General features: G+C 39.8%; 1 protein-coding gene across 4 annotated transcripts in view; it reads left to right on the top strand.

The window, feature by feature from the left end:
* The window catches only part of EXOC6 (exocyst complex component 6), a 252,592-nt gene that overhangs the window by 5,821 nt on the left and 220,996 nt on the right, over nucleotides 1-25,775 (top strand). Inside the window, exon 1 of one of the 4 annotated variants that reach the window (XM_004749654.3) lies at nucleotides 10,408-10,570. The exons of 2 other annotated variants lie outside the window; for them this stretch is intronic. In XM_004749654.3, the coding sequence (XP_004749711.1) occupies nucleotides 10,470-10,570 (101 nt within the window). In that variant the 5' untranslated portion in view covers nucleotides 10,408-10,469. Of the gene's footprint in view, nucleotides 1-10,407; nucleotides 10,571-25,775 lie in introns of those variants that run through there. One more of the 4 variants, XM_004749656.3, reaches the window with a different exon arrangement.

The following is a 25,775-nucleotide window of genomic DNA, read 5'->3' as shown; positions in this document are numbered from 1 at the left end:
ACCTGTCAGCAGCACCTCGGGGAAGCCCGAGTCCCCAGTGAGAGTGGGTTGTGTTGTTGTCAAACTTCTGAACATTTAAATGATAGTATCATTCACTACTTGATCTTCAGTGCAACAAAGGGAGAAGCTAAAAAATATTTTTATATCTGGGAACCAAGTATTTTAACCATAGAGACAGTTTTGTTTCTTTACCGGTTAAATGAATGGACTCTGGAGCCAGAAAGATGTAGGTTCAAATTTTGCATCTGTCATTACTAATAGATCTACTGAAAGGATTACATGAATTCGTCATGAAATGTATTTAATGTAATGCCTCATACATAGAAAATGCACATTCCCTCACCTGTTCATTCATTCAGTAAATAAATGTTTATGGGGTGCCTATGGTATGGCAGGCTGGGGTCTAGAAGGTCAATGGTTTGCTGTTAGAACTTGTATTTTAGTGGAAGGAGCTAAAAAGAAGCAAATAAAAAAGTGGTATTGTGGCAGTTCCCCAGGCCCTTCCCCCTTGGATATGGCTGGAGCTTGAAGCATGCAGGGCGTGGGACACTTGCAGACCTGGAACTAGGGTGGTGAATAATAGCTCTTAGAGTCTGCAATAAAAAATGGCCTCCAATTAAACTAGATTGCTAAAAAAAAAAAAAAAAAGAAAGAAAAAAAAAAAAGGTGAAGAAGGGGTGCCTGGGTGGCTCAGTCAGTTAAGCATCTGTTCTTGGTTTTGGTCCCGATCATGATCTCCGGGTCGCGAGATCAAGCCCTGCTTTGGGCTCCACACTGGGTGGGGAGTCTGCTTAAGATTTTCTCTTTTCTCTGCCTATGCCCCTCCCCCTACACTCTCATTTAAAAAAAGGGGAAGAAAGAGATGGAAAGAGTAAAAAAATTAGAAGAGGCAGAGCCTGTGGAATTTGTGGTGGAAAAAGTACTGGACCACCATGTAGTGAATGGGAAAGGGGAGTATTTCCTGAAGTGGAAGGGATTCACAGATGCTGACAATACTTGGGAACCTGGAGAAAATTTAGATTGTCCAGAGTTAATTGAAGCATTTCTTATTTCTCAAAACTTGGTAAAGAAAAAGATCGTATAAAAAGACAATCTTTATCTGATAGTGAAGCTGATTATAGTAAATCAAAGAAGAAAAGAGATGTTGCTGATGAACCAAGGGGCTTTGTCAGAGGTCTTGGTCCCAAACAAATAATTTGTGCCACAGACAGCAGCGGAAAATTCAAGTCTCTCATGAATGGAAAGATTCAGATGAGGCAGATTAGGTGTTGACAAAAGATGCAAATAGGAAGGGTCCTTAAACTGTAATTGCTTTAAAAAAAAATTTTTTTTTTTTAAAGGAGGTTCCATACACAGGTTAGAGCCCAACATGGGGCTTGAACTTATGACCCTGATATCAAAACTTGAGCTGAGATCGAGTCAGATGCTTAACTGATGGAGCCACCCATGTGCCCCAACTGTAATTACTTAAAAAAAAAATTTTTTTTTAAAGATTTTATTTATTTATTTGACAGAGAGAAATCACAAGTAGTCGGAGAAGCAGGCAGAGAGAGAGAGAGGGAAGCAGGCTCCCTGCTGAGCAGAGAGCCCGATGTGGGACTCGATCCCAGGACCCTGAGATTATGACCTGAGCCGAAGGCAGCGGCTTAACCCACTGAGCCACCCAGGCGCCCTACTTTTTAAAATTTATAAAATTTATTTATTTGTTTGAGGGAGAGAGAGTGCAGAGGGCAGAGGCAGAGAGAGAAAAGGAGACACCCTGCTGTGGAGCCTGATGTGGGGCTCAATTCTATAACCCTGAGATCATGGCCTGAGCTGAAATCAAGACTCAAATGCTTAACTGACTGAGCCACCCAGGTGCCCTGTAATTGCTTTTTATAAAGAGAGATTAACTTGGCATTTATATGTGTATATATAAAATCTGGGTCTTGGTTTTTTGACTTAAGGAAATAAGAGGAAATAAGGAAATAAGAGGAAATAAGAAATGAGGAAATAAGAAAATCAAGTTTGATATGTTTGTTTTGAAGTAGTATTGGGGGTTTTGTTGGGGATTTTTGCATCTATAGCACTGGTTACTTTGAACAAATAAAAGATTTCTGTAGTTGCTTCCTTTATCAGAAAAGACTATTTGAAACCAGACAGCACATTTTTAAAAAAAAAGATTTTATTTATTTATTTGATAGACAGAGATCACAAGTAGGCAGAGAGAGAGAGGCGGGGAAGCAGGCTCTCCACTGAGCAGAGAGCACAACGTGGGGCTCGAACCCAGGACCCTGGGATCCTGACCTGAGCTGAAGGCAGAGGTTTTAACCCACTGAGCAACCCACGTGCCCCCAAACAAGACAGCATATTATTCCCCTGCATCAGAGAACACCTTTTCTAAATGTTGGGGGAGGGGTACCCAGGTGGCTTAGTCAGTTAAGCATGGGACTTTGGCTCAGGTCATAATCTTAGAGGTCCTGGGATCCAGCACCCTGGCTGTCTCTGTGCTCAGCAATAAGTCTGCTTCTCCCTCTCCCTCTGTCCTTTCTCCAGGTTGTACTCTCTCTTTCAGGTAAATAAATTAAGTGAAAAAAAAAATGTTGGGGGAAATCTTCATAGTTGTTAATCAGAATTCATGTTTAAATCTTATATGCCTGAGGACCATTCTGGGTTTTTTGTTTATTTGGTTTGTGTGTGTGTATGTGTGTTTATACTTAAAATACATATGTGAATGGTTTTTCTTTTTCAACATTCACCAAAACAAAAACAACATTTTATAACCACAGATAAGCCTGTGTTTCTAGGATGCCATCATTTTCAGCGACCTAAGAAATAAATCGCTTCAAGTTAAATTTAAATTTTTCCTGAATCCTTAACCTTTCAAATTTTATAATTACTTGGAAAATTTAAATATAATGTAAATAATTTAAATTGGATAATTTAAAAGCAGCCACATCAGAATCCATATCCATATCCACAGTCACATAAATGCAATTTAATTTGCAAGATCCCTGGAAGGAAAATATTGTCACTGCCAAGAATCCCCACCCAAATGAGAAAACTAGATAAGTCCTGGTGTGTTTTAGTTAAGTAACAAAACCTAGTTAAATGGACATTTAAAGCTTCTTTCTAATGAACCATCCCTTAAAAAAAAATTATTTGGGGCACCTGGATGGCTCAGTGGGTTGAAGCCTCTACCTTTGGCTCAGGTCGTGGTCTCAGGATCCTGGGATCAGGCCCCGCCTTGGGCTCTCTGCTCCCTTTCTCTCTCTGGCTGCCTCTCTGCCTACTTAGGATCTCTCTCTGTCAAAATAAATAAATAAAATTTAAAAGAAATTATTTGAGAGAGAGATAGAAAGAGAAAGAGCATGAGCAGGGGGAGAGGCAGAGAAAGAAACAGACTTCCCGCTGAATGCAGAGTCCAACACGGGTTTCGATCCCACAACACTGAAATTATGATCTGAGCCAAAATCAAGAGTTGGGTGCTTAACTGACTGAGCCACCCAGGTGCTCAGAACCATTCCTTTTCAAGAAGTTGAAATCCCTGTGTTGTATGGGCTAAAAGGTCATGATTCATAGAATGTCTAAGACTTTGTTCGTGAAAACCTAATCATAATCAGATGGTTAGAGATGCTGGCAATTTAGGACCTGTAGGAATAAATGGGTGAACAAACTTCTGTAATCGAAAAATTCTTGACCTGCTTGGTTTTTGTTTTTCTTTTTGTTTTTACCCCAACCCACTCCTTAAATGTAGGCTTAATCTTCTTACTATTTGAGTTACTGGTTCAGCAGAAACCAGGAAAAACAGTAACTTGGGAGTCATAATGTTATCCAGCTGCATGTTTATTGTAAATACTGATAAGTTGTACTCAATAGTTTTATATATTTTTTAAAAGTGTTGTATTTAGTGCTATGATGAACAAAACAGGGTGAGGGAGGTCCCAGGGCAGAGACTGGCCAGGACATAAATGTTAGTTATTATTATTGCTGCTGCTGCTGCTGCTGTTGTTATTGTTATTATTATTATTCCATTCCATTACATTAGTTACATTTCTAAATCCATTTTGTTGAGAGAAGAAAAATAAGACATGTGAGAGGAGAGGGAGAAAGCACAAAAGGAATAAAGGGAAGCTAAGTGGGACAGGAATGAAGAATAGAGAGTGCTTTGAACAGAATGAACAGAAAAACCAACAAGGAGGAGAAGAAAGAGAAGAAAAAGAGTTGATGTTAGAAGCTGGGGGTGGGAGGGAAGAAGAAAGAAATGCTAGAATGGAACTCAGAATAATTGCTCGATGGACTTGAAAATGGCTATTTTGGGTATGGGTGAGCCAATGGAGTTTTCAGGACATTGTTTGAGAGTAGGACTAGTGCCATCATTGGCCAGACCCATACAAAATGAAAATGCAGGCCCCTTTGTTCAGAAATTATTAAGAATTACAAGATGGAGGGGCACCTGGGTGGCTCAGTGGGTTAAGCCTTTGCCTTCAGCTCAGGTCATGTTCTCAGGATCCTGGGATGGAGCCCTGCATCAGGCTCTCGGCTCAGCGAAGAGCCTGCTTCTCCCTCTCTCTCTGCCTGCCTCTCTGCCTACTTGTTATCTCTTTCTCTCTGTCAAATAAATAAATGAAAATCTTAAAGAAAAGGAATTACAAGATGGAGATAGCAGAGCATTAAGCCAAGAGCAACCACATTGGTTGCATATGATGAACCAGCCCTGTCTAAGAGCTTAGCACACAGCCTGGCATACAGCAAGTATTTAGTAAAAATGGTTGTTGAATGAACGGAACCTGGGGCTAATTACTTTTGAACTTCTCGGAGGACTGGCCCATATTTCGATGAACTGACTCTATTTGGCTCCAATTTCAAATTTCCTTCTATTGTTCTCTGCCACGGGGTCCAGATCTTTATGGAACAACAGACTCCTGGACCTAGTTTTCACAGCAGGAATTCTCTGAGGCCTGGCAGGGCTTGGTTCATATCCTCCTGCACTTACAGAGTGTGGCCACTTGAGGTCACTGCACCAACAAGGCAGAAGTTGGAGGACTGGCCACTGCACCCCCAACCGCATCATGATGGCCCCAAAGAGTGAATAGCTCAAAGGCACCAGGAAGGTTAGTTATTAAAGCCAGTGTATAAAAACTGCCTCTCCTTTACATTTTGATACAGTTCTACAGTTCTATATGTAGGGCTTTTAAACTCCTTACGAAACATCTGAACAATGTTAGCCAAGTCTTGAGAAGATGAAGATCAGGAAGTGAGCTCTAGGAGTGGGGAGGAGAGTCGTTCTGTAGAGATGTCCTACCTTATGAAACATGGTTCACCATGTCATGCTTAACATCAGAAGTATCTGGATGCAGATCATTCACTTCACAACTATGAACTGTGCTGGACAGCCAACAAAACAGACATTGTCTCTGTGCCAGGAAGTGGAGAGAGACTCAGTGATCTGTTTGCCTCCACAATATGTGCCTCAGAGGAGGAACATTGCCTCCAAAGACAGCAGAGACTCTTGACTTGTTTGAGATCCGGAGGGATCACTTAAGGGGATATGGAACCAAGAGTCTAACACAAGGACATGGTCCCGTTTCTATAACAGGAAGCAAATTTCAGGCAGTTTCCACCTATCGAGCATTCAAAAAAATGAAGGGTAGGTTCAGAAAATTCTGATATAAAACAAGGATACTTGGAAAAAAGAAGAAAAAACCCAGGATACTTGGTTAATGATTAGAAAAAAGTACATTTTTGTGTCTGGTTTGTATTTGTATTTTATCAAAGAGGAAGCTGAATTCTGGGCTTCCTGGTTTCAAAATACATGTCTGAAATAAATGATAGCCCTGGTCTCTAATGCTAATGCTAATTGAGCTCTGGGCTAGACATTATGCAAATATTATCTCCTTTAATCCCCACACAACTTGGTGAGCTAGGAGCTGTTACTGTCTCTAATTCACACTTGAAGAAACTGAGGTTTAGACAAGTTAACTAGCTCTCTGGAGGTCCAACATCTAGTAAAAGATGAGTTGGAATTTGAACCCAAGCAGTTAAATACCAGACCAGGGCAGCTTCCTTCTATTACCTTTTTCTGAGGGAGGAGCTTTGCCAAGATAGGTTATGAGCCTGCAGACAAGTGGCTCAAAGTAGAAGTTGTTAATGACGAAGAGTGTATGTACAGGTTAAATCCTTACTTTGAGGGTTAGTTTCCTACTGGACACAGAATGCATCTCCTGTCCTGCCAGTCTTCCTGGTTTGCCTTTCTCCTCCCAGGAGTCCTGAAGTAAGATTTTGAGTGGATCTCTGAAAGTCAAAATCTACTGACTGCAAAATAACCCTATATCTCTGTGCAATCTGCCTGTGTGTGCCCCACAACCCTCAACCTCCTTAGACCAGACTGGTTATCTATCCCGTGCATAAAACAACACTGGAACAAGCTTCCTTGCTGACTTTTTTTTTTTTTTTTAATTAATGGGAGAAACAGGAACTGGTTGATAGCTCCATTTTCTTCAACTCACTAGCTGTGTGGCCTTGGGCAAGTGACTTAATTTCTTTTTCTTTTTTGAAGAGTTTTTATTTACTTATTTTTGAGGGAGAGAGAAAGCATGCATATACAAGTGGGAAGTGCAGGGAGAGGCAGAGGGAGAAGCAGACTCCCCACTGAGCAGGGAGCCTGACTCAATCCCAGGACTCTGGGATTATTACTTGAGCTGAAGGCAGACAGTTAACCAACTGAGCTCACCCAGGGGCCCGACAAGTGACTTAATTTCTAGAAGTCTGTTTGCTCATATTAAACTGGAGATAGTGAAAGTACCCCCCATAGGTTTAAATTAGATTTAAGGAAAATTAGTGCTAATTAAATTCTAAGTTAAATTACTGTTTAAGTTTGTAAAGATTAAATTAGATGATACAAAGGGCTTAACAAGTATGTTCGATAAATAGCTGTTGTGGTTTTATTTTGGTCTATAGCTGAAATTCTTTATATTTTAGAAATGTATCACTTAGAATAGGATTAGAATAGGCTTTTTTGCACATTTATTTGTTATATCTATGTCTGAAGTTAAAAATATATATAGTTATTTAGAACACTTAGCTTTAAATTCTTAGCCAAAACCTTCAGATGCTAACAGAACTGTCAGCAGTCACAAAGGGAACCAGCAAAAGCTGTTTCAGAAGGAGAAGTGGTATATGGACTTCCTTCTGTCTTGACTTGAATTGAGGGGAAGATATTGCTGCTTATGTTGAAGTAATCTCTATGGGAAGGTGTCAAAACAGGCCTGGAGTGAGGAGTGCCAAAGCAGGGCTGGCTTTCCAGGAGAGGGGCTAGGTTTGGGATCATGTCAGGATTGGTGAAGAGAAGAAGGTCTTGGGCAATGAATGCTCAGAAAAGGAATGTTCCATCGGGAAAGAGTCACCAAATAAGAAGGTGGCCTGTGCCACTTGCCCTGCTCTCTTCACCTTGCTTTACTCATCAGAATAATGAATTCTGGCCATGCACATTGACGGAACTAAGATGGTCTGCTCTTTCCTGCAGAGAGAACTGGCTTCCTCTTCTTTTTGTAGGACGATATAAAATTTGTCTTCATTTCATATGTTTTGGTTTCAGGCTCGATTTTCAAAAGGTTTATTTTCTTCTCTCAAGAGCTGAACCTCCAATTCAGATGTGCTAACACCAGGTGCCTCGATCCTTGTACATTCAGTCAGCTAAGAAAAAAACTCAGTTTTTTACTAAATAGAAACCATAGCATGAAGGGCCCAAACAGTGGGGGCCAGGTACTGGGGTTTGGCTTGACTGAAGGATAAAATTCAACCATGGTGAAACCAAAAGTCTATAGATATTGTTTCTTGGATTGAAGCCCTTGATTTAAGTGGGGATCATGGAATTTGAGGTACACATTTTCTGTTATAATGACAGATTTCTATTAAGGCAACTGACAACAACCCTATAAAATGTTACATTTGATGTCAGTATGTATAGAGCAAATTTGAAAAAAACTTTTTACAATTTGATAATTGTTCTAATTCCGAATTGTTACCCATCACAGATTAATCAAACTCCTACCTTATCCTCAGACCTGTTTGGCATGCTTCTTTCTAACTCGTCCTGAATTCTTTCCAATGGCTTCCGAGCTTCAGCATTGTCTGGTTTCAAAAATCCCTCCAGCATTCTCCCATTTGCACCAAAAAAAAAAAAAAAAAGTCAACTCTGAACTTAAGGTCTTTAATGTAGTGTGACAGTGCTGGAGAGCTCAGGAAGAGATATTTTTGTTTTTGCTTATTCTTGCAGCTCGAGAAAACGGATTTCCCAGAGAAGCTCTGGATTCTTCTGTACCACTGAGACAGGCTTTTGATGGGGTTCTTGGTAGAATGGGCAGTTGGATATAGCAGAGTTTCCTTAATCTTCCAAGCCAGTATGTACTGAGGTCAGTTGCATTTTGATTCCCTGGGGGCCAAGGGTACAAAAGCAAACAAAACTCGCAGATGTATGAAAAGGAACTAATCAAAACAACTGCACACTATTAAAACAGTTGGTAGTGGAGCGGACAAATGTGCTAAATTGAATCTGGAGTTAGAGAAGGTTGTGATTAGATAGGGGAATTTTTCTGAAGGAGATATATTTGAGTTGAATTTTCCAGGGAGGACAGAAACTTCAGAATAATGGAAAGGAGGGCATTTATATATGTTAGTAGTGGTTATTATATGTGGCAGGCAGAATAATGGCTCCCCAAAGAGGTCCATGTCTTAATCCCAGACCTGTAAATATGTCAGACATCACAAAAGGGAGGTTGCAGATGTGATTAACGTTAAGACCTTAAGATGGAAGTTTGTCCAGGATGATATGGTTGGATTCAGACTAATCACAGGGGTCATTAAGAGCGGAGAATCTTTGATGGCCTCTGTCATCAGAGCGATATGTGACTAAAGAAGATGTGACTACGGAAGGCTGGTCAGAGAGATGCAATGTTGCTGACTTTAAAGACTGAGGAAGGGGGCTATAAGCCATGAAATCTGGGTAGCCTCTGTAAACTGGAAAAAGTAAGGAAACGAATTCTCTAGAAAGGAATGTAGTCATACTGACACCTTGATTTTAGCCCAGTGAGACCCTTGTTGTAATTCTAACCTACAGAACCTCAAGATAATAAATTTGAGTGTTTTAAGGTATTAATAAGTTTGTGGCAATTTGCTACAGCAACAATAGAAAACTAATATAATATGAGACAGGGATATGAGGAAGACACTACAATTGTGGTCATTTACAGATGGGGAAACTGAAATAGATACTAGGTTCTTGCTCAGTGTCACTCAGCTCTGAAATGAAGGAGCAGGGAATTAAATTGAAGATACGAATCTCCAGAGCTCATGTAAAACCACCTCCCAGACATTTTTGTGGGGAGAAGGATGGAGGCAATCTTCTAGTAAAAGCTCACTGAAGGGGTTAAGTTACACAGCTGGATAGTAAGGAGCTTGGTTCACTGGAAGGGTAGTTCAGAAACTTGGGTTAATAGGGACCGGAAAACAGGTCTCCCTCAGGGTTAGGTTTGCACTCCCTGATTATCTTCCTCAGTTGGTGCTTTGGTCATGACAAACTGGTTTACTCAGTGTCCCACAAGTCATTAAACAGGACTCTTCTACACTAGCACTTTGCCAAAGCCACTTCCTCTTTCCCATTTCTCTGATGCCTGCCCCTCTCCAGAGCTTCCACCCCTCCTCATCCCAACTACAGTCCCTGGAAGGCACTTGGGTTCAAGGATTTTAGGGACTAAGGCATGAAATCACACGTTGCTCTGGACCTCTCATGTAACCTTGCCATATAGTGTCATAGTTTTTCGTCACTTAATTTTCCTGGTGCTTATGACTTATTTCCAAGGTGACTGGCCACTGTAAACTTCCTGCAGGGAGAGACATCAAGTCACCCCGAGCTGTAGTCATGGGGATTTTGGTCAACTGGGATTTTGCTGGTACATTCCTAAAATAAAAATTACTCCCACGCACAATTTTGAGTTTCTGGAGTGTACATTTTCCTTCTCTGATTCTCCACCTCCGAGTGTACATCACCTCCTTGTTAAATGTTCCCGTAGCTTTTGCTATAGATCGAAGGTGATTATTTCATTGTCGACCTGTTTCATTACTAAGGTATCTCGAGCGCATTAGCAGAGTCTGGCACACACAGTACAAGAAGAATGTATGGCAAAGCCAGGCCAGTCACTATATAGCAACTGGGAGCAAGGGGAGGGGGAGAGCGGAAGGCAAAGTGTCTTCATTCCTCGCCTCGGCGGGCAGGACCCTGCGCTCTGACAGGTGCTAGAACAGAGACCAGGGTCCGGTCGCGCGCCCGCAAGCTTCCTCCCACACCCTCCGCGCGCCCCCGCGCTGTCTCCGCCCTCTCCACGCCCCCTCTCCACGCCCCCTCTCCGTCCCCTTGCGCGCGCGCCTCAGGCTGCTCGCCCCCGCTGTCCGCGCGGCGCCGCGCCTTGCCGGCTCCTCAGCTTCCAGCCAAGATGGCGGAGAATGGCGATGGTCTGGGGACTGTCCCGGAGCATGAACGGATCTTGCAGGAGATTGAGAGCACCGACACCGCCTGCGTGGGACCCACTCTCCGGTAAAGCTCACATCCCCCCGGGACCTCGGGCTGCCGCCGCTGGCCGCTCATCAGGAGCCGAGCTGGGCGTCCGCCGCCGGCCGCGCGCCGGGCGTACCGACAGGTGGTGCGTGCGGAGGCAGGCGGGGGCGCTCCGGGGCGGTGGGCCGAGACCTGGGCCTGCCCGGGCGGGGAGGGGAGGAACGGGCGGCTGCACCTGTCGCTACAGCCCGCCTCAGCCCCGGGAGCTGTCACCGCGCAGCCGGTGGGTGTGGCCGCGGCGGCGCCTTTGACCCGGGGAGCCGCCGCGCCGCCCGGCCCTGACGGCCTGGGGTCCCGAGGACGCGCCTCGGGCCTCCCGGGCTCCCGGCGGGGCTGAGGGCGGCTGTGCTGGGGCGAAGGTTAACCGACAGTCGGCGTGACTGAGATGCCGTGGCGCCCGCAGGTGGAAACCCTGACGTGGAGGGCTGCAGCGGGCGTGGGAGAATTGAAGTTGAGCTGGAGTCGCCGGCACCATTATCCCTCAGCGCGGCCGGAGTGGGCGAGAAGGGAGCGTGGGCTGGCGGGCAGGAGCTGATGCTTAGGAGCGCGCCAGTGTGACCGAGCGCTCGCCCGGCGCGCCTTCTGGAGTGTGGGAAGCTTTTACTTACGAACATTTCATTAATTTTGCATTAACTTTCCCGTTGATTTTGAAAAAGATCTCCACCCTTTTAAAATAATACTAGATAATGAATATTCCAGACTGACCTGTTGCCCTAATAGAATATTAGCTGGACACTGTTGTGATCCACTAGATTAGGTTAGGCATTCTCACCAAGAATAAGTGCCTGTTTGGGGGTGCCTGGGTGGTTCAGATGGTTGGACCTCTGCGTTTGACTCAGGTAGTGATCTTCAGGTCCTGGGATCGAGCCCCACATTGGGCTCTTGGATCAGCGGGGAGTCTGCTTCTCCCTCTCCCTCTGCTTCTTCCTCGGCTTGTGTTCTCTCTTTGTCTTCTTCAGAAATGAATAAATAAAAAAATCTTAAAAAAAAAAAAAAGGATAAGTGTTTCTTAGGGGCGCCTCGCTGGCTTAGTGGGAAGAGCATGCTGCTCTCCGTCTCGGTGTCATGAGTTCGAGCCCTCTGCTGGGTGTAAAGATTATTTACAAATAAATAAACTTTTTAAGAAAAAGAAGTACCTTTTTTTTTTTTTTAAGAGATCACAAGGTGATATCCTTGCCTACGCTTTATTTGATTTAAAGAAAACTGGAATTCTCAAACTAAGTTTTGTATTGTAAAATACACATAACATAAAATTTACCATCTCAAGCCATTTTGAAGGGTACAGTTCAGTAGTATTAAATACATTCACAATGTTGTGCAAGCATCCCCACCAACCATCTCCAGAATTCTTTCCATCAAAAGAATTACCTTTTAAATGTAAAGTTTCAGCTTTCATATTGATGGTAAAATTGTTATTCACATATGGAAGTTAGAAGTGATTGTGCTTTAACATTATTTTCTTCAGTATAGGCTTCCTAGAAATGAAGTGCTGTATGTTTTGTGGACCTGTGGATGTAGTATCAAGTGAAGCTATTTCAAATTATAATGTAAATTCACCTTGCCCTGAGATTCCGGAGTGTTTTGCACGGGTCCTATCGCTGACGAAATGTGTGGTCATGGACAAAATCATTTAAGGTTTCTGAACCTCAATTTTCTTATTCCTGTACTTTGGTAGGGGGTGGGTCTTTAGAAGCCAGGGATATTAGAGACCTTGCCTATTTGTTCCCTACTGTATCCCTAACACCAAGCATGTGGTAGGCACCTGATAAGTTTTTTTTTTTTTTTTTGGTCACATGAAGTTCTTGCTGTGATATGATAGGCGTAATTAGTACACTTTCTTAATTTTCCAGTATGATGATTTCTTTTCATAAAACTCTGGTCATTTGGTAATGAAAGTAGAAATCATAGATCAAAAGGAAGCTTTGTTTTCCTCACTGCATAGTGAAAGTTAAAGAGTACAGTATGTATTATAGTTATCAGAACAGCCAATTTTTGAAAATAGTACAGGTTATGAAGAAGATACTTCCTCTTGGGAAAAAATGCTAGGCATTATCTTTGAAAAGAGATGAAATTAATTTAGAAGAAAATTTGAAATATATTGAGAGACTTTTGTGACATAAATAGAATATATGTGTTCACAGTGTTATTCTGTTCTCTTTTGCTGGGCAATTATGTCACCTCCTCACTTTGTTGAAACCCACACTGTTTTCTTTGGCCAACTCCAGTGACTCATACTTACCCTATATATACACTTGTCATCTCATTTAAAAGCAGACTTTCTATACACACATAGAAGGCACTGGTAGCAAGCCTTTCTCTTGAATAGTGTTTAAGCTATTACTGTTTTTTATCTAGGTTTCACTAAGTGCTAATATTAAAATTTAAAAAACCCTTTTATTGGAAAGTAAAAAGAATAGTGTGGAAATCATCATGAAGCCATCATCTTGCTTCAGTTCAACCCCCAACCAGTGCCATTCGATCTGCTCCCGTCCACTCTCCCTAACCCTATATTATTTTGAAGCAAATTCTGGACATCAGTTCATCTGTAAATATTTTAGTATTAAGATTAATTTTTGTTACTTTCCACTTATCTTTTAGCTGGCCTTTTGGCTTATGATGTTGTTACCATTCTTACTATTTTTTTTTCATCAGTGGGAGACTTTTTCAGTTGGATCTTTTCCTGATTTACTTTTTATTACTGATGATTAAGTGAGAAGCATGTTACATACTTTTCACAGGGTCTGGCATACAATATGGTTCTTTGACCACAGTGGAATTAGATTAGAAATCAGTAATAGAAAACTGGAGAATACCCAAATACTTGGACACTGAATAACAGACATCTAAATAACCCAAGGGTAAAAGAAGAAACCAGAAGAGAAGTTTAGATAGTGTTTTTGAACTGAATAAAATGAAAATGCGTTAGAATTTGTGGGGCACAGCTAAAGTAATACTTAGAAATTTTTAACATTGAACATCTTTACTGGGAAAGAATGGTTTCAAATCAATGACCTCAGCTTCTAACTTAAGAAACTAGGGAAAGAAGAGCAAATGAAATCCAGAAGAGCCAAAGAAAGGAGCTGGTAAAGAAAGGAGATGGTAAAGACTAGAGTGGAAATCAATGAAATAGAAAATAGAAAAACAAAGTCGGTGAAATGAAAACCTGGTTCTTTGAGATCTGTAAAATTGATAAACCTCTCAGAGAAAGAAAGGGAGGAGATGCCAATTATCTGGAATTACCAATTCCCGGCGCGCCTGGGTGGCTCAGTGGGTTAAAGCCTCTGCCTTCAGCTCAGGTCATGATCCCAGGGTCCTGGGATCCAGCCCCGCATCGGGCTCTCTGCTCGGTGAGGAGTTTGCTTCCTCCTCTGTCTTTGCCTGACTCTCTGCCTACTTGTGATCTCTGTCTGTCAAATAAATAAATAAAATCTTAATAAAAAAAAAAGGAATTACCAATTCCCGATACTGTATCAGTATGAGAGAGGTAACATCGCTGTAGATTCTATAGCTATTAAAGGAATATTATGAATAATTTCATACCAATACATTTGACAACTTAGAAAAAATGGACAAATCCCTTGAAAGATAACAAACTGTCAAAATGATTTCCCCAAATTGATCTTTAGATTTGGATGATCTCATTCAGAATCCCAGCAGAAGGGTTTGTTGTTGTTGTTGTTGTTTTGGTAGAAATTGACAAGCTGATTCAAAGGTTCATATGGAAATGTATAGGACGTAGAAGAGTCAAACTGACTTGGGAAAAGATGAACAGAGTTAGAGAAGCTACACTGCTTTTAAGGTTTATTTGTAAAGCTATAATAATCAAGCCAGTGTGATATAAGCATCAAGAGAAACAAATAGATCAGTGAAACTGAATAACAGAATCCATAAATAGATTCACACATTAATTAATTTTTGACAGAAGTACAAAGGCAGTTCATTTGAAAGGGATAATTTTTTAAAATAATGGTTAAACAGTTGGATATCCATATGCAGAATAATGAACTTTGATCTATACTCTATACCATATTTAAAAAGTAACCCAAAGTAGATCGTAAACCTAAACATAAGATGCAAAACTATAAACTCTTAGAAAAAAAAAATCTTTGTGACTTTGGTTAGACAAAGACTTCTTACATGCTATTCCAAAAGCATAATACATAAAAGAAAAAAAATGATAAATTGGACATCCACGTTGAGAGCTTGTGGTCTTCAAAGATACTGTTAAGAAAATGAAAAGCCACAGACAAGTAGAAAATTTCTGAAAATCACGTCTGATTTAAAAAGTTGTGTCCAAATTATATAAAAGAAGTCTTTAAGTCCAGATAAGAAACAATCCAATTAAAAAATGGGTAGATGATTTAAGTAGATATTTCACAAAAGAAGGTACACACAGTGCAAAAAAGCACATGAAAGGATGATTAACAACATTAGTCATTAGAAAATGTAAACTAAAACTACAACATTGAATCATGCTGTTGGAATGTCAAAAGTTTAAAAAACTGACCATATACCATGTATAGGTGAGGTGGAACAACTGGCGCTCTCATGCGCTGCTTGTGGGAATTTCATAGTGTCATTTATCAAGTTGAGGAAGTTCCCTGCTATTCCTAGTTCATGTTTTTATTATGAAAGAGTGTTCGCTTTTTCACATGCTTTTTCTGCATCTATAGAGATGATCATGTGGGTTTTAATCCCTTATTGTAGTTGTGTGATATATTACATTAATTTTGAGGTATAAACCAACCTTGCATTATGATATAAATCCCACTTGGTCATAGTGTATAATCCTTTTTATATGTTAGTGGGTTCTGCTTGCTAGTATTTTGTTTACAATTTTTGCATGTGTATATTCACAAGAGATATTGGTCTATTATTTTTTGGTGATGTCTTTGTTTGATTTTGGTATGAGAATAATAGTATTTCAAAGAGTGAGTTGGTTAGTGTTCCTGGAATTAAGATGACCATGTGGGGTATTTTTCCCCCTTTGTATTTGTCATGTGATGTGGTACATTGAATTTATTTATTTATTTATTTATTTATTTATTTTTAATGTTGAATCTCTCTTGAATTCCTGGGTTAAATCCTGTTTGGTCATTGTGTATAATCCTTTTACTACATTGTTAGATTTGGTTTGTTAGTATTTTGTTGAGAATTTTTACATCTATCTTCATAGGAAATGTAAGTCTGTAATTTTTTTTTTAAGATTTTATTTATTTATTTGACAGACAGAGATCACAAGTAGGCAGAGAGGCAGGCAGAGAGAGAGGGTGGAAGCAGGCTCCCTGTTGAGCAGAGAGCCTGATGCGGGGCTTGATCCCAGGACCCTGGGATCAGGACCTGAGCTGAAGGCAGAGGCTTTAACCCACTGAGCCACCCAGGTGCCCCAAGTCTATAATTCTTGTCTTTTTTTCTGGCTTTGGTATTAGAGTAGGGCTGGTCTCAGAATAAGTTAGGGAGTGTCCTTCCTCTTACACTTTTTGGAAGATTTGTGAAGGATTAGTGTTAATTCTTTAAATATTTGGTAGCATCCATCAGTAAAGCCACCTAACATTTCTTTGATGGGAGGTTTTTGATTACTGATCGAATTTCTCATAGAAATTCTAGTCTTTCTGAGTTAGTTTTGATAATTTGTATCTTTTGAGAAGTTTGTCCATTTCTTCTAGATTATCAAAATTGTTGGTGCAGTTGTTCATAGCATTTCTTGATAACACTTTTTATTTCTGTAAGTTCAGTATGAATGACCTTTCATTCTTGATTTTAATAATGTCAGTTTCTCTTTTTTCTCTTGGTCAGTCTAACTAAATGTTTGTTGGTTTCATGGATTATTTCAAAAAACCAGTTGGCTCTTGGTTTTATTGATTTTTGTGTATTGTTTTCTAATTATTTCATTTGTGTCTAATTTTTATTTCCTTTCTTCTGCTTGTGTTCTGTTGGTTTTCTTTTTATTGCTGCCCTATGATGGAAACTTAGGCTCTTGGTTTGAGATCTTCGTCATTTTTAAATACAAGCTTTTGCCACTATAAATTTCCCACTAAGCACTGTTTTGAGTTCATCCTGAAGTATTTTTGAAATTTCTTTTATGAGATGCCTTAGTGACTCAGGTCATGGTCCTGGAGTCCTGGGATTGAGCCGTATGTTGGGTTCCCTGCTCAGGGGTGAGTCTGCTTTTCCCTCTCAGGCTTCCTCTCCCTCTGCCCCTTTTCCCCCCTCATGCTCTCTCTCTCTCAAATAAATAAATAAAATATTTGAAAGAAAAATTTCTTTTATGATTTCTTTGACTCATTGGTTATTTAGAAATGTGTTAGTTTCCACATATTTGTGAGTGTCTTAAGTATCCTTGTTACTAATTTCTTTTTTTTTTTTTAAAGATTTTATTTATTTATTTGTCAGAGAGAGAGCGAGCACAAGCAGACAGAGTGGAAGGCAGAGTCAGAGGGAGAGGGAGAAGCAGGCTCCCTGCGGAGCAAGGAGCCTGATGTGGGACTCGATCCCAGGACGCTGGGATCATGACCTGAGCCGAAGGCAGCTGCTTAACCAACTGAGCCACCCAGGCGTCCCCCTTGTTACTAATTTCTAATTTCATTATGTTGTGGCCAGAGTTCATAATTTGTACAATTTCAGTTCTTTTAACTTTATTGAGGCTTGTTTTATGTCTTAACTTGGTCTATCTCTGGAGAATGTTCAATGTGTACTTAAGAATGTTTATCGTGCTGTTGAGTGGAATAATTCTATATACGTCTGTTAAGTCTCTTTAGCTTATGGTTGTTCAGGTCTTTCTTCCTTTTTGATGTTCTGTTTAGTTCTATTCATTATTAAATACAACAGATAGTTTCTGCTTGATGTTATTTTGGGCTCATTATCAGTATGCTCTCTGTGTGTATACTTGTATATATTCCTGGTTGATACACATTTTACCATCGTAAAATATTCTTCTTTATCTGTAGACATGTTTTAAAGTCTATTTTGTCTGGTATTAGTATAGCTACTCTAGCATTTGTATGGTTGGTTTTTCCATGATATGTCTTTTTCTGTCCTTTTACTTTCACCCTGCTTTTATTCTTGAATCTAAAGATTGCCTCCTACAGATAGCAGATTGTTGGATCTTGTTTGTCATCTAGTTTGACAGGCTGCCTTTTTTTTTTTTAAAGATTTTATTTATTTATTTGACAGAGAGATCACAAGTAGGTAGAGAGGCAGGCAGAGAGAGAGAGAGGAGGAAACAGGCTCCCTGCTGAGCAGAGAGCCCGATGCGGGACTCGATCCCAGGACCCTGAGATCATGACCTGAGCCGAAGGCAGCGGCTTAACCCACTGAGCCACCCAGGCGCCCCCCCCCCTTTTTTTTAAAGGGTTTTATTTGAGAGAGAGAAATCACAGTAGGGGGGTTGGAGAGGCAGAGGGAGAGGGAGATGTAGACTCTCCACACTGAGCAGGGAGTCCGACATGGAGCCTGATTCCAATCCGAGCTGAAGATAGATGCTTAACTGACTGAGCTAAGCCACCAGGCATACCTGCCCTTTTAAAAGTTTTTTTTAAAGGTTTATTTATTTTAGAGAGAGAGACTCCCTGCTGAGTGTGGAGCCTGATGTTGGGCTCAGTCTCACGACCCATGAGTTCAGGACCTGAGCCAAAACCAAGAGTCAGATGCTTATCAACTGAGCCACCCAGGTGCCTCACCAGTCTACCTTTTTTTTTTTTTTTAATTGAATTTTTTAAATTAAATTTTTAAAAACATTTTTTAGTTAACATATAATGTATTATTTTCCTCAGGGATACAGGTCTCTGAATCATCAGTCTTGCACAATTCATAGCACTCACCATAGCACATACCCTCCCCAGTGTGTATCACCCAGCCACCCTATCCCTCCTACCCTGCTCCTATCCAGCAGTCCTTAGTTTGCTTCCTGAGATTAAGGGTCTCTAATGGTTTGTCTCCCTCCTCAGTCCTATCTTGTTTCATTTTTCCCTCCCTTCCCCCCACAACTCCCAGCCCTGCCTGATCAAATTCTTTATATCAGAGAGATCATATGATAATTGTCTCTCTCTGATTGACTTATTTTGCTTAGCATAATACCCTCTAGTTCCATCCATGTCATTGCAAATGGCAAGGTTTCGGTTTTTTGATGGCTGCATAGTATGCCATTGTATATATAATACCACATCTTCTTTATCCATTCTTTTGTTGATGGACATCTAGGTTCTTTCCATAGTTTGGCTGTTGTGGACATTGCTGCTATGAACATTCGGGTGCAAGTGCCCCTCTGGATCACTACATTTGTATCTTTAGGGTAAATACCCAGTAGTGCAATTTCTGGGTCATAGGGTAGCTCTATTTTCAACTTTTTGAGGAACCACCATACTATTTTCCAGATTGACTACACCAGCTTGCATTCCCATCAATAATGTAAGAGGGTTCCCCTTTTTCCATGTTTTCACCAATACCTCTTGTTTCCTGACTGGTTAATTTTAGCCATTCTGAGCAGTCTTCCTTTTAATTATTTAATTTCCGTATGGATTTAATATTGTTATTTATATAGTTGGATTTATTTTGCTGCCATTTTACTTTTTGTTTTCTATATACATTTGTTTTTTGCTCTTCTGTTCCCTCTGTTCCCTTTTTACTACTCTTTTTTATTAAATGAATATTTTCCAGTATAACATTTTAATTTAATGATTTTTTTCAGTTCTTTTAAAAAGCAATTTCTTAGTGGTGGTTCTCAGAATTGCCTTCAGATATTTTCTAAGTCCAGTGAAATATAGAAATATTACTTCTATATATCTCTATTTTCTCTTATTTATTTATTTATTTATTTAAAGAGAGAGAGAGAGTGTGTGCAAGTGGGGCAGGGAGAGGGGCAGAAGGAAAGGGAGAGAGAGAGAGAGAGAGAATCTAAAGCAGAATCTAAAGAGTCCAGACACAGGGCTGGATCTCATGACCCTGAGACCTGACCTGAGCTGAAATCAAGTACGATGCTTAACTGACTGAGCCATCCAGGTTCCCCTCTTTCCCATTTATGTGCTTTTGTTTTTATAGCTCTTATATCTCTCTGTGTTACCAACATAACAATATATTGCTGTAATTGTTACTTTATATAACTTTTTGCTTTTTTAAAGAAGCTGACAAGTTTATAGAGTTTGTTATATTAACTCAATTATAATTTCTGATTGTCTTTATTTTTTGCTGGGTTTTAGATTGTCATCTTGTGTCATTTTGTCACCCTAGTACAACTTTGTTCCTATATCTCCTTTGTGCTCTTATTGTCAAATATATTATATTTCTATATGTTAGGCCCACAAATAGAATTATGTACTTGTTGTTTTATGTTAAGAGAGATCTATTTATACTGTCTTTTATAATTAAGTGGTTGTCTTTACTAGCATTCTTTTGTGTGTGTGTGTTTATATTACCATTTGGGCTCACTCTTTTGATTGTGAAGAACTTCCATTAGTTTTTTGTTTTTTTTTTCTTTTAAAGATTTTATTTATTTAAGAGAGAGAAAACGAGAGAACAAGTTGGGGGGAGGGGCAGAGGGAGAGCAAGAAGCAGACTCCCTACTGAGCAGGGAGCCTGGCAGTGAGGGGCTTGATCCCAGGATCCAGAGATCATGACCTGAGCTGAAGGCAGACACTTAACCGAGTGAGCCACCCAGGCGCTCCTAGTTTTTCTTATAAGGCTGGTCTGCTGCTAGCTAATTCTCTCAGTTTTTGTTAATTTGCGAATGTCTTTGTTTCACCTTCACTTTTGCCGAGCAGAGAGCCTGATGCTCCAAGAGGAGCCCCTCTTCCTCCCTGGGATCATGACCTGAGCCGAAGGCAGAGGCTTTAACCCACTGAGCCACCCAGGCGCCCCTCACCTTCACTTTTGAAATTTTTTTACTTATCTGAGAGAGAGAGAGAGAGAGAGAGAGAGCGCAAGAGCACACAAGCTAGGGAGAGAGGCAGAGGGAGAAGGAGAAACAGACTCCCTGATCTGCACAGAGCCCGAGGAGGGGCTCAATCCCAGGACCCTGAGTGACACTTAACTGACTGAGCCACCTGGACGCTCGCCCCATCACCTTCACTTTTGAAGGATAGTTTTGTTGGATCTTAGACTCTTGGTTGACAGTTTTTTCTTGTACTTTGAACATGTCATCCCACTGTTTTTTTGGCCTCCATTATTTCTGTTAACTTTATTGGTATAACCTTGTATGAGATAAGTGGTTTTCTCTTGCTATTTTCAAGATGTTCTCTTCGTCTTCCATTACTTCTACTGTGATGTGCCTGGGTATGGGTCTGTTTGTGTGTATCTTTCTTGGAGTTCATTGGTTATTTTAAATGTCCAGATTAATGTTTTTCATCAGAGTGGGGAATTTTAATCATTATTTCTTCAAATATTCTTCAGGTATTTCTTCTGATATTTTTACCATCATAAAATAGTACTGTGGTACCCCATCATGTGTATGTTCATGTGTTTAATGGTGTCCATATTTTTCTGAGGTGCTGTTCCTGTTCTTCATTCCTCTCTGTTCTTTGGATTTTTTTTTTTAAGATTTTATTTATTTATTTGACAGAGAGAGAGATCACAAGTATGCAGAGAGGCAGGCAGAGAGAGAGGGGGAAGCAGGCTCCCTGTGAGCAGGGAGCTTGATGTGGAGCTCGATCCCAGGACCCTGGGATCATGACCTGAGCTGAAGGCAGACGCTTAACCAACTGAGCCACCCAGGCATCCCAAGAAATTGACAGATCTTTAGGGAATTCCTGTAAAGAGTACAATTTCAGAAATGTTTGTATTATGACACTTTTTAGCTATACAGATTTAACATAGGAAGCCTGAACATCTCTTCTAATTTGACAATTCTTCCAGTGCCAGTTTTATTATAGTAGCCCAACAAACAAACCTAATTATTTATAGCATTTCTCTTTTTATAAATTGAAAGAGTAAACAACTGTGCTTTTGCAGAGTTGTTCTGGGAAATCTCATTGACAGGTTTAGGTGTAAAAGGTATCTTGGAAGTTTTATTTATTTATTTATTTATTTATAAGATTTTATTTATTTATTTGACAGAGAGAAATCACAAGTAGGCAGAGAGGCAGGCAGAGAGAGAGGGAAGCAGGCTCCCTGCTGAGCAGAGTGCCCGATGCGGGACTTGATCCCAGGACCCTGAGATCATGACCTGAGCCGAAGGCAGCGGCTTAACCCACTGAGCCACCCAGGTGCCCCTGGAAGTTTTATTTTATTTTTTTCTCTATTTAGGCCTCACATTTTAGAAGACAAATCAAAGCAGTTATCAGATGTTACCTGAGAAGCAATACTTGGGTACCAATTTCATTAAAATGAAAGTGAAATATTTAAAAAATAAGCGTAGATAACTTGCTTCTAAAGAACCTTATTTCTTTCATAAGTGAGAGGAAACATTTTTGTTTATTAAATAATCAAGAACATAATAAAGTCCACATGAAGCACAGAAGAGTATTCTGGCGAATGGACCCACTGCTGCTATCTAGGCAGATTATGCAGAAGGTAAAGAATAAACTTTCATATTATAGACAAGTCATTATCTAGTAAACCAAGGAAGCAAGCCCAACAAAATTGGGCTAATATTGCTAAATTTTATATTTTAAAGCTTATTATCAGACTCAGATATTGTAAACTGAGGCAGATACAATTCATTTTCCATGTTTTGTTGTTCATCATGCTCTTTCATGTTCTGAAATAGTTTACTATAGAGCACTGATTTTTTGGGGGGGGATCTGTCTGGTCAAAATCGTTTTCAGGGCTGCTGCCTGGCTTAGTTGGTGGAGTATGCAACTCTTGATCTCAGGGTCGTTAGGTCATGTCCCATGTTGGGCATAAAGCTAACTTAAAAAAAAATTTCAAATAACTCTAAGAGTTTATTTATGTTAATGTACAATGCATTTATCATTGCTCTTTTCAAATGAATTAGTAGGTTTTTTAAAAAAATTCTGTTTTAATTTTTATTTTTTTAAAGTTTTTATTTATTTATTTGACAGAGAGAGAGAGAGATCACAAGTAGGCATAGAGGCAGGCAGAGAGAGAGGGGGAAGCAGGCTTTCTGCCAAGCAGAGAGCCCAATGTGGGGCTCGATCCCAGGACCCTGAGATCGTGACCCAAGCCGAAGGCAGAGGCTTAACCCACTGAGCCACCCAGGTGCTCCATCTGTTTTAATTTCTAATATAAATATTTGTAGTTATGATTCATGTAAATACAGCCTTTTTGGAGTTCTTACTAAGTTTTGAGAGTGTAAGGAGACCAGAAAATGGGAGAACAACTGCTATAAGACAAAACCACTTTTTCCTTGAAAAATAAAAGCCTGTATACATAGTTGTATTTCTCTGTTATTATTGGTCTTAGTGTAATTTCAACTTCTGGTAATGATTTAAACTTTTAACCAGAGTATATTTAATTTAAATTTCACATTGAAACACTGAGGTGGAACAGTTTGAATGGTCTGTTGTATAAAACAAGCATTTTATCAGACTAGCAAAGTTCATGAGCACATACAACTCTCTGCAGACACTGATGTCCCATATATATATATGTATATACATATATATATGCATATATATATTTTTTTTTAGGGTTTTATTTATTTATTTGAGAGAGAGAAAGTGGGGATGGGAAGGAGCGGAGCAAGCAGATTCTGCACTGAGTGCAGAGCCCAACATGGGGCTTGATCACATGACCCTGAGATCACAACCCCAGCTGACTGAGCCACCCAGATATCCCCCTCCTTTTATACCTTCTTAAAGTGGCAAAAATGAACGTATTCATTAACATGTCCCCAAAATATAGCTTTGTTACAGCATGTAAACATAAGCAACAGTATATAGAGTTAATTATGCTTAGTAATCTGTCTTCTAAAATTCTACCATTTAAAAAATTTTACTGGATAACCAGTGATTATCTCTTAATTTAATATCAAATTTTAAGCTACTTAAAGATCTTAGAAATCAGTGTCAATGCACGTTATAATAAAAAGTTTGCCAGAGGGGCACCTGAATGACTTAGTTGGTTGGGCATCTGTCTTGGTCTCAGGTCCTGATCCTGAGGTCCTAGGATCAAGCCCTGTATCAGGTTCCCTGCTTAATGGGAAGTCTGCTTCTCCCACTCCCTCCGTCCTTCTTCCCTGCTTGTGCTCTTTCTCTCTCAAAAATAAAAAAAATCCTAAAAAAAAAAAAAAATTTCTCAGGATACTGATTTAACTTAGTTGAGCACAAATTTACATTTTTAATCATTTTAAATATTTATATAGGCTAATGTTAGCTTATCTGAAAAGTAAATATGTGTTTAGGAAAAATAAAACCAAGTAGAATTAAATGATCAGTCAGAGAAAATAAATAGCTTTTTTCCATAAAGCGAAGTTATCAAACTAGGCTTGTTTGCCAAAGTTCTACTTTAATTATGTGAACTTGGGCTTTTAAAATGTTTTGGGGGGGCAATTAGTTTAGCACATTTAAACTATTAGAAGTTTAATTTACTTGTTTTCTGGGAATTTGACAAAGATTCTAGTTATAGAAGTACTTACTATTTTTTGCCAATGAGCCAGTCAGAACAGAGTTCCTTTAACCAATGAGAGGTAAAAGCCTTACTGAGCTGCACATAAAAATAAAGCTTTATAGCTTTGTTTCTGTGATTTCATCCCAGGTCAAGAGACATGAGTTGTAGAGATGAAAAAAACAAACAGACCTCAGTGTCTAGATATCAAGAACTTGTTCCTTTTGGGCATGAAATTCTTAATGGATATGAGTTCAAAGAAGACAGACAAAAAACATTACCAAGCCAAAGTGTCTTTTATCTTTTTTTTTTTTTTTTAAGATTTTATTTATTTATTTGACAGACAGGGATCACAAGTAGGCAGAGAGGCAGGCAGAGACAGAGGAGGAAGCAGATTCCCCGCCGAGCAGAGAGCCCATGCGGGGCTTGATCCCAGGACCCTGGGATCATGACTTGAGCCAAAGGCAGAGGCTTAAACCCACTGAGCCACCCAGGCGCCCTGGGAATTGGTTAACAATGTTTGAAAGATAGTGGCAAAAAACCAATATAGGCATTTGGTAATGCTGAAATAGATATATGGATTTATTTATTTATTTACTTATTTGGCAGACAGAGATCACAAGTAGGCAGAGAGGCAGGCAGAGAGAGAGAGAGAGGAGGAAGCAGGCTCCCCGGGGAGCAGAGCTGAAGGCAGAGGCTTTAACACACTGAGCCACCCTGCGCCCCCTGAAATAGATTTATAAATAGAGACACAACTGGTCACTATCTGCAGGGCATAATCATTTAAATTTTTAATTAGTTAATTAAATTCCACAGGCCAGAATGTCTTTTTATTTCTCTGGACAAGAATAACTTGCTTTACTTACAGTTTTCTACAAATTATAGAGACTTAAAATAGGCTAAGGCACAGATAATCTAGAAGGATGTGTTAGAATAATCATTTTCATCCACTTAAAAATCTTTCACAATTTTTTGCCATTAGTTAGAAGCCTTTTTTTTTTTTTCATTTTGTCTCTTACTATGCTTACTCTTTTTTTTTCCATCCAGAGGTTTGTTTTTTGATTTTGATTTTTTAGGTTTTTAGGTTTTATTTATTTATTTGAGAGAGAGAGAATGAGAGAGAGCATGAGACGGGGGAGGGTCAGAGGGAGAAACAGACTCCCCTCTGAGCAGGGAGCCCAACTCAAGACTTGATCTCAGGACTCCAGGATCATGACCTGAGCTAAAGACAGTTGCCTAACCAACTGAGCCACCCAGGGGCCCCCAGTCTTTTTATTTTTATGAGAATGAAATTTATCAATCTTTTTCTTCTGGATTTGGAGGCATAAGAAAGTTTTCCATAGTCCAAGGTTATAGAAGAATCCACTCATGTTTTCCTTTGGTACTTGAATGGTTTTATTTTTTACTTTTACATTTCAGTTCTTTTTTGAATTTTCTTTGATAATGAATGACCCCAGATTTTATCTTTTTTTTTTTTTTAAGTTTGTTTGTTTATTTATTTGTGTAGTCTCTACATCCAACATGGGGCTCAGACTTACAACCCCAAGATCAAGAGTCTCGTGCTTTTCTGACTGAGCCAGCCAAGAACCCTGGTTTTGTCATTTTTATATGGCAGTCCAACTGTCCTAACAACCCTTATTTAATTTATTTTTTATTTACTTGAGAGACAGTGAGTGAGTGAGAGGGA

Source organism: Mustela putorius, unplaced genomic scaffold (genome assembly GCF_011764305.1).
Source record: "Mustela putorius furo isolate JIRA1106 unplaced genomic scaffold, ASM1176430v1.1 tig00003909_pilon_pilon_pilon, whole genome shotgun sequence".
Classification (NCBI taxonomy): Eukaryota; Metazoa; Chordata; class Mammalia; order Carnivora; family Mustelidae; genus Mustela; species Mustela putorius.
This window is presented reverse-complemented; position numbering and strand designations above follow the sequence as displayed.